General features: G+C 35.7%; 2 protein-coding genes and 1 long non-coding RNA gene across 3 annotated transcripts; 1 reads left to right on the top strand and 2 right to left on the bottom strand.

Moving 5' to 3' along the window:
* Nucleotides 1–3,328: 3,328 nt before the first annotated feature.
* LOC122591325 (glucan endo-1,3-beta-glucosidase 1) lies at nucleotides 3,329–8,216 on the bottom strand. The gene is made up of 5 exons (XM_043763586.1): nucleotides 8,142–8,216; nucleotides 6,570–7,847; nucleotides 5,066–5,093; nucleotides 3,791–3,949; nucleotides 3,329–3,709 (listed from the first exon to the last, which is right to left on the bottom strand). Exons 1-4 carry the CDS (start codon nucleotides 8,206–8,208, stop codon nucleotides 3,793–3,795), a joined length of 1,530 nt encoding a protein of 509 aa, XP_043619521.1. The 5' UTR covers nucleotides 8,209–8,216; the 3' UTR covers nucleotides 3,329–3,709; nucleotides 3,791–3,792.
* LOC122591326 lies at nucleotides 7,731–8,603 on the top strand. Its single transcript, XR_006322690.1, has 2 exons — nucleotides 7,731–7,820; nucleotides 8,154–8,603. It is a non-coding gene; the product is annotated as an uncharacterized LOC122591326 (long non-coding RNA).
* Nucleotides 8,604–10,196: 1,593 nt separating this feature from the next.
* LOC122590947 (5'-adenylylsulfate reductase 3, chloroplastic-like) lies at nucleotides 10,197–12,926 on the bottom strand. The gene is made up of 5 exons (XM_043763121.1): nucleotides 12,692–12,926; nucleotides 12,238–12,378; nucleotides 11,810–11,939; nucleotides 10,913–11,711; nucleotides 10,197–10,824 (listed from the first exon to the last, which is right to left on the bottom strand). The coding sequence occupies exons 1-5, from the start codon at nucleotides 12,771–12,773 to the stop codon at nucleotides 10,594–10,596; spliced, it is 1,383 nt and encodes a 460-aa protein (XP_043619056.1). The 5' UTR covers nucleotides 12,774–12,926; the 3' UTR covers nucleotides 10,197–10,593.
* Nucleotides 12,927–13,266: the final 340 nt, after the last annotated feature.

The following is a 13,266-nucleotide window of genomic DNA, read 5'->3' as shown; positions in this document are numbered from 1 at the left end:
ATGCTAGTGGTCGTCCCGGTTTTAACATTTTCCAGAAATGTACTTCTGCCATACACCAGTTAGCGTATAGCTTTAAGGCTGATGCTTTAGATGAGTACTTGCAAATGGCTCAAGATACGGGCTACTAGTGTTTAAACGCTTTCTGCAAGTGTGTTATACACCTCTATCGTGACGAGTATTTGAGAAAGCCAACAGAAGTTGATATCGAGCGGTTGACTGCTAAACATGCTGAGGTTCATGGGTTTCCGGGTATGCTTGGTAGCATAGATTGTATGCATTGGGGTTGGAGGAACTGTCCAGTGGCATGGCAAGGGCAGTACACCCGAGGTGATAAGGGACATCCAACAATCATGCTTGAAGCGGTGGCTTCATATGATTTGTGGATCTGGCATGCCTACGTTGGCCCTGCTGGATCAAACAACAACATCAACGTCCTCAACGAGTCAGATTTGTTCGGCGATTTGCTTCAAGACAAGGCTCCTAAAGTAGAGTTTTCGGTTAATGGGGAGCAGTTTCAAAAGGGATATTACCTAGCAGATGGTATTTATCTAGAATGGGCTACTCTTGTTAAGTCATTTAAGTGCCCGATGAACCCGAAAACCTCCAAGTTCAAAAGATACTAAGAAGCTGCAAAAAAGGATGTCGAGCGAGCATTTGGAGTTCTTCAAGGTCGTTGGCAGATTATTGAACAATATGCGCGACCATACAGTACCAACAAGATAAAACGGATCATTTTATGTTGTGTGATTCTGCACAACATGATCGTTGAAGATAACGGGCGCGCAATTACAGAGTTTGAAGAAGAGTTGATAGCTAATACTACACTCCCAACCCGTACGTGGACTGAAAGGTGTTCAACGCAGATTCGTATGTACAAGGAGTTGCGGGATAGAAGGGCTTACCATCAACTCCGCAATGCTCTGATTGAACAGGTTTGGAACTTCCCAGAACACGACCGTCAACGTTGATGTCTACTTTTTAATTTCCTAATAATGTCGTTTTTCATAATTTATTTACTTTTTGTTTTTAGTGTAATGTTTATTTTTACAATAAATGTAATGTGTTTGTTTTATTAATAAATTGTGTTTTATTAATTTTGTGAAAAAGAAAAATGGAATAATAAAATAATAAATGAATAGTGAAAGAAGTGGGGAAGGAGTAGGGTTATAAGGATGGGGATGTTCTTAGGGGGTTCTTAAAGAGAGAAAACTGATGAATAGTGGAAGAAGTAATCCCTATAAGGAGTGACCTTATAGTCTTCACTCAATATTCTCAATTATATGTGGGTTGTCATCATCTCACTTTTCTCTAACTTTCTAACTATTCACTTGAATCAAATTTCTAATGCAACTTCATTAACCCCTTATTCATTTCATAATTGATTGTTTTTTTAGTAACTCACCACTCACAGTCTCACACCACAATATATGTTATGATATATTAACAATAAAAGATTTTTTTAAAAAATGTGCAAGAGGACACTACTCAATTTTGAAATGAGTGATTCTACCACTCAAACCCACACTATACAAATACACCACATCTGCCTCACCTTAACCCATACAATGCCAAACCCCTAGCTATTAGCGAAAGTATCGCAAATCTTCCTCGTGGTTTGTCATATTTAAGTTTTAATATTTACCAATTGTTTATTGTTTCCTTTATCAACGCCCATTATTGAACTTTTGTTTTGTGTCAAAAAAAAGGCTTACCTTTATTGTAAATTAAATTATTTTCATTTTCTTCTTACTTTTATTGGCCATTAAATATTTTCATTTTGTCACTAGATGTGAAAAAATTATTGTTTTTCACATGTTCCAATTATCACATTAAAATCACCGTGCCAAGAGACCAAGCAGGGCATAGCCAAGAAGTGCAACGTGTTTATGTGGAGAGTCTCTTTGGATCGACTGCCGACTTTGGTGGCTCTTAAGAACAGAAATTGCCTCTTTGATAGCACCTTATGCGATTTATGTAGAGAAGGCGAGGAAACAACTGAGTATCTTCTATGTAGCTGTTCGTTGGCAGCTTCGGTTTGGTACAAAGTGGGAATATGGTGTAAGGTTAGTCCCATCTTTTTCTTTTCGATAAAAGATCTTTTTGAAGTGGACAACCATATGGGTTTCAACAAGAAGGGCAGGAAGATTTTCAAAGGAATTGTTTTCGTCACTTGTTGGTGTATATGGCGGGCTAGAAACGAGAAGAAGTTTGAAGGAAAATCTATAGTTGCCGAGAAGGTTTTTCAAGATATCAAGGCTTTTAGTTTTTTTTGGTATAGAAATAGAGATAGAAAGTTTTCTTTGAATTGGAGTGATTGATGCTCCTTCAATGTTTTGTAAATGTTGTAGATATGTGTAATATGGTGGCCACTGCCGATTTGGGTATGTTGGCGATACGATAATGAAAGTTTCTTTTAAGAAAAAAAAAAAGCTGACTCGGCATCAACAACTTCGTGCTGCACTAGAACAATGCATTATGCCATTATGTGGTTCCGCACGTTCCATTAACCATATAATATCATAAAATAATTAGGAAAACGAAAGACATATCTATCCACATCCCATTTTCCAATGTATTTACATAATCATATCTATTTCTCTTTTTTTTCCCCATATATATCTCTCGGAAAATTATGGGTTTTGCAGGCTATACCCATATAGAGTACAATCAATGTGAAAAAAAAAAAATTAAAAATACATATCATGATGCTCGGGCAGTCACATACTTGGCCCGTCCCTAGGTTTTTTGGACATGAAAAATACCTTTACCCTTGCGGCCTTGCTTGGTACAATATATTGAATGCATCTTGTTCGAATTTCCGCTAAGATATAATAACATGAATTATAAAGTTCTCACTCTTGTTTGGTCTTTACATAAACATACGTGCATGTTACAACTTTCCAGTAACAACTTTCCAGTAGTTGTTTTCCAGTAACTTGTGGTTTATTCAGTTTCTGTCTTCTAAATAGCTTCCGGTTTCGAATGTTGAAAGTTGTTCGGATTTTATGCTTTTTATATTTGTACGAGTACTAATCTAAATAAAGAATGCCATAGAGCAGATGTGACGAAGGCATCCCGAAGGACCTGCAGCAGCATACCATGGAGGCATATACCCTGAACAAGGAAGCTCACTACTTAATCAATTAGAGGATGGACGCAACCCACCCTTCAACAACGAACTGAAGACTTGCCTTTTTTATCTTCTTGTTTGCTTGCCTGTTGAAAGGTCTTTTAGGATACTGGTATGTGAATCTCTTGTCATTATGAATCTGATCTATGCTAGGAAAATGAATGTGTAATATTTATACCTGTGTGTTAAAAAGTTGCATTTCCGATTAAAAAATACTTTATTGTCCCATAAATTAACAAAAAGTCAAACACACAGCATAGAAGCATGCCGCAAAAACTTCACCCTTCAGGTATGACAGTCATTAAGAAAGGAAACTACAACAAAAGAGATGCTCCCAAATTCTTAAATTTTCGATGTCTTTGAGACAACCAAAATGTTGAGTGAAACAATCTTTATGCAGGATATAACATGCTCCAACTCACCTATTTATTATGCCTTCACTTCTACGATTTTCCTTCTCTACTTCCAACTTCCTATTCCGGATACGTGGTCTTTTTGAATTACACTAAATACATCATTATACAAAGATTTAAATACATACCAAAAAGAATGAAAAACTCGATCTCCGTCTTTGTTTTCCTGGAAAAACATTCGATCATTATCACTATAAAGCAACATATGATGTATTCATTTCAGGTAGAGACTAGTTCATTGGTTTACCTTCACAAAATGAATAAACAGAACACAGCACCAACGAGTCCCCAAAAAAGGCTCAAACCATCCTCAAAAGTCCTAGTTCCAGTGAATTTCAATGCATCCACGTTGCTTGTTGCATTGGTCGAGTTCACCACGGTGTTCGTTCTATTGCTAATTACTTTACTGCACACACCACACGAAAGTAGCATTAGGGTGAATCTTTGGGTTGTAATCTAACAAAAAGTTTGAATCTTGGAACACCTAGTGGAAGATTGTGACCACTAAGACCATGGGCTCGACTCATATAACGGAGTCTTGTGGCAAATTCAAGAGAAATGATGTATCGAAAAACTTCTCTTTTCAACTCTAACAAAAACTGAAAGTTCTTGGTGTATGAATGCTGTTTCTTTTAAATTGTTTGGAAAGAGATCAAGTGACCAACTATGAGAAAACCTAGCGGTTGAATCTTGGAACACCTAGTCGATACAAATTATGAATTTTATCTCAAATGGGTCAAACAGACAAATTATTGATAATTTAGAGTTACAACTGATAATGACATGAGTTACAAGTCCTCCAAAATGAGATTACCATTTTAATAGTGAAGTTTTTTTGACATCACATCCAAAGTATTAAATATTCGTAAATTAAAAAAGCGGGTTGAAGGACCGAACTTGACCATTTTGGAATTTAAAGGGGGTTTAGGGAATTCAGAGGTATATGAATGCTGTTTCTTTAAATTGCTTAGAAAGAGAGCGAATTATGTGACTATGGTTTCGCTACCTCTAGGTTGGAGAATTCGAATAAACGGTATTAAAATTGCTCCTTTTTTACATGCTTTTAAGGAAAAAATACTTCCCATCTGGAAAAACACTTGCAAGTTGCAAACCGATTCGCCCCCACTCCTCCCCACCTTTTCTACTCGCCACCTTCACGGAATACCTCAACAATCACCACCCCTCCCCATTCCTTCCCCACGCAAATAAAGACAAAAGAAACAAAAGAAGACAAAATATAAGTGAAGAGAGAGAGAGAGAGAGGTGAGAAAACCAGTAACCGGTAACCACCCTCCGCACTTTCATCCCCACCCAACAGGTACCTATAGCTCGGAATGGTTTTAAATAGGTATCGATCGGTGACCGGGTTGCTCAATATCAACTTAAATTAAAGATTAACCAGTCAAGCCTAATTTTTACCCATAAAAAAAAATCAGTCTTGCAAGTTTCAATTATTGGTTTTGGGAAATGAGAAACTAGACAAATGAAGGTACAAAAAAGGTGACAGAAAATGTTATCTAACCTTCCTGGAAATACACAGACCCCGTGACCTGCAGTGGGTACACAAACAAGAACAAAAAAACGAAGTCACTACATTATTTAAAGTAGGCATTTTACATCATACGAAACTAATGGGGCCCTTCATGGTATGGAGTCCATTTTCATACAAAGTGGCAGGCAAATGACTACATGTCACCAGGTGCATCTTTTATGTTTTGTTTTTTTTTTTTTTTTTGAATTGGACTAACTAAATGTTACTTGTAACTAAGTATAATTTTATAAAAATCATATATTATGTTAAGAAATTTTGCATTTCCTTTAAAAAGAATATGTGGCTTATGTGAACCCCGGGCACCCGCAGAGTCTGCCACTGTAATAATAACCCTTTCTATAAAAAATTATTTGAATGTACCTAAAAAGAGCAAACTTTATATTGTATAAACATTTGAATCTGGATTTTACAGAGTAAAAACTGATGGAGCCACTACTGGGATGTATCATTCGGTATATTTTCATAGGTTAGTACTTTACAAGGGCTAAAATGGTAAAACAGTGAGAATGTACATCTTTCATTGCATTATTGATATGGATTTTCACAATTCATGGCAGAATATTGAAGGGTTCAGCTGTTTTCACTCCATCAGTCAGAAAAAGAAAGAACAGTGTGTTTTTATGTCTATAAAGTGGACAAACCTGCATGCACAATTATATCTGCTCAGGTGTTTTCTATAGTGTGGAAAAATAGTAGAAGCATCCTATGTATCTTAAAAGAGACTTTAAATTTGTAAAGCATTTCAAGATTATTATAAATCTTAAACCTTTTACCGAAAAAAATCTTAAACCTAAAATTTTGTGGTCAATACAGATAGAGTTCATTTCCAAATGAATTGTGAAGTAAGGTCACGTGTCAAATCACGGAAAAGAACCGGAGAGATATAGACTTCATTAGCAAATGACTCGAAAGAAGCCAGCCTAACTGGAGAGATATAGACTTCATTAGCAAATGACCCGCAAGAAGCTAGCCTAAGAACAATCAGCATATATCGGTTTGAGCTATAGCTTTTTAGGTTAATAAAAATAGATTTTATAAACAATGGGAAAATAATACTTGCCGTTGTGCCGGAATTCCCCTTGACAATGAGAATGTCCGTTTTGAAGGGGATGCTCTAATTGCTACAATTTCAACTCACAATAATACTTAACGTTTATTACCTATGATTACCAGTACACAAGTGATGCAATATATTACCACACACCTATGAGTTTATCACTCCCATAAATGATAAATATTTGTCAAACTTACAACTTCGAGAGCAAAGGCACATCCTATACGAGACGTTTTATTTCAACTCCTTATGTAATTCTGGTTATTCAATATTACATAAAAACTTTCAAAACTCACTTCCAAACACACCAAATAAACACAATAGTATTATAACGACAACACTTGTAGATTTTAAATCCTACAAACACAAATGATATTTAAATATAAGAGTTAAATATAATGCAATGAAGGAAGTACTTACTTGGATCAGTAGTGGTGATCATGGCCACACCTTTAAAATCACAAGACCCAGCAGACCTTCCTTGTTTCTCATAGTAACTATCAAATGCATACGAAGCATGATTCTTCACAGTATTTGGCAAATAACAGTTTTCCCCTGGTTGAATCTCCGAGCAATTTGCTCTTCCAGGTCCACAAGCCCAATCTAAAGCTGTTTGTAATGTTTTACCATCAACACCTTCCATAGCAACACAAAAGGTTTGATTCGTGGTATCGTTTGCCAAAAATTCACCACTCCCGGATACATGGAGCAAGTAAACAGGAGTTGAATTTCCATAGAACAACCCCCAATTAGCCTCAGAAACCGGTGATGTCCTCAAGTCCTCATTGAACAGTTCATATATGTAAACACTAGAAGTGACCTCTGGATGAAAAGGAGTCCCACTTCTATCTAAAATATGCTTAATCAAATTAGAGTTATACGTATCAGCATTGTCAATCGTTGCATAAGGTTCTTTCGAGTCACCCTTGGAAGGCCAACCAGTTTCAGTAACAAGAACTATAACATCAGAAACATTCAAATTCTTCATTGAAGAGTAAGCTGAATCAATCATAGCATCAAGAACATTCGTGTAATGCAACAAAGTATTCGGATCCACCATTTCTTTCGAAGGAGTTAATGGCTTAAACAATGAATTATCAAGCGGAACAACCCCTTTGTTCTGCATAAACACATAGTAAGGGTACATATTCATCATTAGTGGGGAACTAGTCCTTGAAAGAAACCGAAGCAGCTGCACTATAACAGGTGAAAGGGTTTCATTAAAATAAGCCTGTGACGGTGGAAATGGGTCAAGAATAATATTCGAAGCATGCGGGGTTGAAATCTTAATCTGGGTATGTAAATCTGATGCAACTAAAGCACTGTAAAGTGATTCAATGGCGGGCATTAACATTGAAGACAATGACGGGACCGTGGTTAACACCTCATCCCCTACTGCAACCGTGGTTATTAGGGTATCAGGGTAATATGCAGCTACATTCCGGTTGATCCAGTTAGCTGCGGTGGTATTGGATGACCCAATTCCAAGGATTTGGTTATTTGGTACCGAAACAATGACCCGAATCTTAGTTTTCGATAGGGCTTTAAGGATATCCGGGTCAGCATCATAAAGACGAATATGGTTTACCTTTTGTTGTTGCAAAAAAGAAACTAACTTTGCAGGGGGAAGCAAATTTGAAACATCTGTACCTATGTTAACTCCCACATAAGGTTCATCCTTACCTTGTTGTGCCTTAACTACAAAGTAAATACATAAAATATCCTTAGGGTATCACTTATTTTACAATCATTTCAATAAATTTCAAGTCTTTTCAAATGGGGTTCTTGCATATGTGTACAACAGAGTATAAACTGTGAGTTTTGAAGTAGGTTTTGTAAAATTTTACTATTTTCAAGGTGGGTTTCTTAAATTATGTGTGAGAAAAATGAATTTCTTGAATTTGGGAGCTAAAAAGTTATGATCTTTAAGCGTAAACTGGATACACTGAGCTAGGTTTTATGAAAATTTTGAAGGAAGATTAAGTTGTGTACCTTGTAATGCAGCAGGGAAGATGATGAAGAAGACAAAGGAGAGAGCAGTGAGTCTAAAAGCAGCCATTAAAGGGAAGCTTGAGCTCTGCAAGTCTCATGTTCTTCTAAGAGTGGCAGTTGAACAACAAGAAGAAGTTGCATACCATCAAGTTCAAAGTTGTTGGGTAGGAAATCTTTGAGAGGAGATTTGTAGGTAGTTTTGACTAGTGAGATCTAGAACTTTTGAAAGCACATTCTGGATATAATGACTATTATACCCTTCTCGATAGCATTGGGGTGCCCCACTCTTTGTTCGAGCTTTGGTCCTTTGCAACTTTGTTCTTTAAAAGGGAAAGATGCAAAAGTGTCAACGCATTTGTGTAAAGATAATGGACCCTTTATAACTAGCCTAGGTAAAATTAGAACGTTGTTTCATTTTTACTTAATAAATTTAATAGTTAAGAATTTAATTATTTAGTTAAATTTTATTTTTTTATTTAATATATAAAAATAACTGTTAATTACTTATATTTTATTTAATACATACAAACATTTTTAATGCATTCAGTCACATAATACACTCAGCACTTAATAACTAAAAAAAGAAACGGACCCTAGGTGAGTTAAAGAAAAATTATATAGTTATTTTATAAAATTCTCTAAAATAATCTTTTTAATTACATGACAATTGTATTATACTAATTACTTTTTCTAATCTCATCTTTTAATTTTTACAAATGTGCAATCATATTTTTAAGAAGATTATTAAAAGGCTTTTAAAAAGATCTACCATTATCGTTAATGAATATATGTTTAAACATACATGTTTAACTTATAAGATTCAAAAAATAAATTCCAAAATTTAATACTGACATATGGATCTTATTTTTTATGTTTATTAAAACTTTTAAATTTATCTAATCTAGTAATAATTTTTAAACATACATGTATTCTTATTAAATTATATAAATTTATTATTTTTTAATTGTAATCTTTTCACATATATATTTATTTATGTTTTTACTTATGTACTCTTGCAAGTTGCAATTACCTAGCAAATGCATACATCTATTAGTCTTTTTATACGTGCGTTATGGCGGTGATAGCGGGGTGGTGATGTAATGGCGGCGGTGGCGGCGATGGTGGCAGTGATGGGGTGATCTACATGACGAGCACCATCCTTAGCCATACGAACTCCGTCCTCGAATTTAAAAATTCGTATATCGAATGACCACTCTAACGAAAGAGCATGAAATTTTAAGAACACCATATAATTTTTAAAATTTATTGATGTACGGTTTTTGAGATAAAAGATTTTGAATAAATTAGTAGAATAAAATAATTTATGAGGAAAGAAAAAAAAATGATTGGTTGAAACTTGAGTAGAGATAAAAGGTATTATAGTTATTTTAGGTAAATATAGAATAGATAAGAAAAACATTTTGGGAAAATACTTAAAATAGATATTGAAAATTTAAGTTTAATGTTCCAAATTTAGATAAAATCTGTTTTATAATATAGTATAAATCTTTTATTTACATGAAAAAAATGGTTTAAATATCATTAATAATTGAAACTTCTTAGCTTTAAGAGCTACTTCTAAGAGCTCCTAACTTCTTAGCTTTAAGAGCTACTTCTAAGAGCTCGTAGAAGTACTGTTGACTTGTTTAGTGCTAACTATTAAATTTTGTTTGCCAAAAAGCAACATTTGACCCTCACAAATGTAGGTAATATTAGGTGTTAGATCTTACAGATGTTAAATGGAGGTTTTTTCTATAGCCTTATTGATGGACAATAAGACTAAGCGGAGTAGCCCGTTAAGAGAATGTCCTCCCACCTATCGAACGAAAGACATGTGGCATTCAATCATTGAGCGGGGCATTTCCCATTCCCTTGGAGTTGGGGAATGACCCTATAGGCATTCCTTTTTATTATTTTTTAAGAAAATTATTATATATAAATATTTTTAAATAAGAAAAAAGGCAAGGTTGCACTAGAAATAAGGCTAGGTGGCAGGCAAACAGACAAAAAGAGACTTGAGGAGCTTGGGGTTTAAAATGCTACGGGACACGAGAATTAATGAGGGGGAACGCCCCCGGGATCAAAAACGTAACCCTCGACTTTTATTTCCTAAACATTAACCAAAGAATCATACATTCATACTTTACAATCCCCATTAATAACTAAACATCTTCTTAACCTTATTAACGAGACATCTGGAAACGATGATTCCCCTGACACGACTACATCTCCTTGAATCAAGAGACTTTGATTACAAAATGCAACCTAACATTTCATTATCTACTCGCATCAACCAGAAGACCAAAACCGGGACCACTAAAACAAAATAGAAACAGTACACGAACATATTATACAACGACGACTAGACGAATACCAAAACCCATCTTTACACATCTCTGCGTACAAGTCCTCAAACGAGCAAACGACACATCATGTTTCTTCTTTGTCTTGATCATCTAAGGGCGTTGATGAAAGCCATCAAAGAGTCAACGTCTCTCTTCTCAGGCTGGTATTTGATCGGTCTTGATGAGTGCTTTGGGAAGAAAAGGATGGTAGGGTAGCTCCCTAGCTGCAACTCTTGTTTAGCAAATGCCTTCTGATCACCATCGGCATTGAATTTGCCAACCTTCACACCGCTTCCGGCTATCTTATCAGCTAATTCGATATATGATGCTTCCATTGCCTGCAATACAGAACATGTAAGCATCTTGCATTGTGAAATTAACGATTTCACAAAGTATGACTCATTAGTAAGAGAGAAGATTAAGTACCTGACAATACGGGCACCAAGGTGCGTAAAGAACAACCATCCAAGCATCTTTTCGGTCTTCCATCTTGAGAAGATTTTCGACACCAGGCCGACTCAAGTTCACAATGTTTTGGCTCTCAAAGAGATCAGAAGCCACGGAACTCCCATTACCATTAACAGCTGTGTTTCCGTTTCCGTTTTCCTCCTTAAGGTTTCCGTTATGCAACCCACATTCTTTTGCTTTAGCATCTTCCCACCACCATCTTCCTTCCCTCTCATGTTGACCAGGCAAGACGGACCTTGTGCAGGGCTCGCAACCTATGGAGATATACCCCTGAGCATGCAATGAGTTAACCGGGACATCCATGGTTCGAAGGAAGTTCCATATATCGTTACCGGCTACATTAGCCATGGGGTTCCACTTCACCAAGCTACCAGAGCCACCATCCAACCCTTCAAAAACAGGATCTACCTGGACTACCGGAACTTCTGATCTTGTCCCTGGAGATTGGTCTTTTCGTTGACCCGTGATCCAGGCCCGCAAGCCCTTCAAAGCCCGCCTCAAAGGTCGCACCTTTCTTACACGACAACATTCTTGATGACCATCTTCATAAAACGAGAACAGTCCTTTGGTTCTTACCAAGGCCTGTACCTCTACAGCATCTGGAAACATGTACTCAATCCGGATGCCGTAATGTTTCTCAACAATATCAAAGAACTTGTAAGTTTCTGGGTTTAGCCGTCCAGTGTCAAGGCTGAAGACCCTGAAGGGACGTCCGGTCAAGTGAGCGTACTCGATCAAAGCAACATCTTCAGCCCCACTGGAATGGAAAAAACGGTTTTGGGAAGGTTAAAGATTCATCCTTTTTACAAGTTTTGAATAAAAAAAACGCATTAACCGCAACTGGAACTCTAATACCTGAAAGCTATGGCAATATCATTCCCATATTTTGCAAGGGCTTTATCCATGATTTCAAGTGGAGAAGCCTTGTCGAGATCTTTTGACAATTTGTCTATGTCCACAACCTCTACAGCTTTGTTCACCACATCTGTATAATATTTAACCAACACCACATAAGGAATGCTTCATAATTTTTATGTATAAATTCCCAAATCTAACTCATTCAACAACTACCCCTGTAGTTAATACAAAACACATAAAAATACACCTAAAGAAGACATGAATCTAACTGATAAGAGCTAAGAAAGACACAGTTTCAAGATACAAAGACTAGTATTTGGAAATGTGTTCAACAAAGTCTATCGTATGTATGCAACTTTCAATTACAATATGTGAAACTTACAGATAGCAAGAAAAAAATATTTAACAAAAAAAAGGATGCATACCAGGAGCAGAAATGGTAGCAGCAGAAGGAACAATAATTGAATCATTTCTTTTATTTGACTCGGCAGCAGCACCTGTTTTCCGGCTCAATTTCAGGCCCGCCGGCGACTGATGATGGAAATTACTTTGAACCACCCCTGCTGCTGACAAACAAAGTTCCATTGTCATCGGTTAATTAAAAACAGTAAATATAAACTAATTAAAACAATACTGGTGCTATATACATATATAAACAGTAAACTAATTGTTAAAACCCATGAAATATAATTATATTTTACTTTCAATTAAGATTAAAACAATTGAAAGTTCCGTAGGAGGCATTACTTTAAAACAATAGATTCATGGCTATATTAATTTTATTTTATTTTTTTGGTTAAAAGGTTTTACCCTGATTCATGTTACCCAAAAAAAACAAACAAACATAGAAACAGTAAAATTCAATGAGTAAAATTGTACCTTGCTGTGTATGTGAATTAGAATTAGAATTAAAGGATGAAAAAAAGATTGAAGTAGATGAACAAGTAACAGCTAACGCCATTGATTTGATTTTTATTACTAAGGAATTACTGATTGAAATTTGATATAGATTTCTGATTTTTTATTATATGCATATATATATACACATACAGAGACATATTTATTAGAAGAATATATTGAGAATTAAACGGTTAATCAAAGGTGAGGGGCGGCCTTTCAGGTTCATTGAACCTGGACGTCTCTTTGAATGTGTGTTTTTTCACGATGAGAACACGCACTATATTATATGAGGTGGCAAACATCTAACAATGATTATTAGCTAATGGATTACGTCATTTAGCGGTGGGCCGAAGAGAGTTCCAAATAGAATCTTGGTTTGTGGAATATAAAAATGGTTTTCTTTTCTTTTTTATTTTACTTTCTTTGTAAATGAAAGGAAGGAATGAAGGAAGGTGTTCGTTCAAAGTTAAATTCATGCATCCCCATTTTAACATTTCTCATGCTCTTCTTTATAAAAAAGAAAAAGAAGTTGAAAAATGCTTTACATAGAAACC

This window comes from Erigeron canadensis, chromosome 3, assembly GCF_010389155.1.
Source record: "Erigeron canadensis isolate Cc75 chromosome 3, C_canadensis_v1, whole genome shotgun sequence".
Taxonomy (NCBI): Eukaryota; Viridiplantae; Streptophyta; class Magnoliopsida; order Asterales; family Asteraceae; genus Erigeron; species Erigeron canadensis.
The sequence above is the reverse complement of the archived record's forward strand: the minus strand, read 5'-3'. Positions and strand labels throughout refer to the sequence as shown.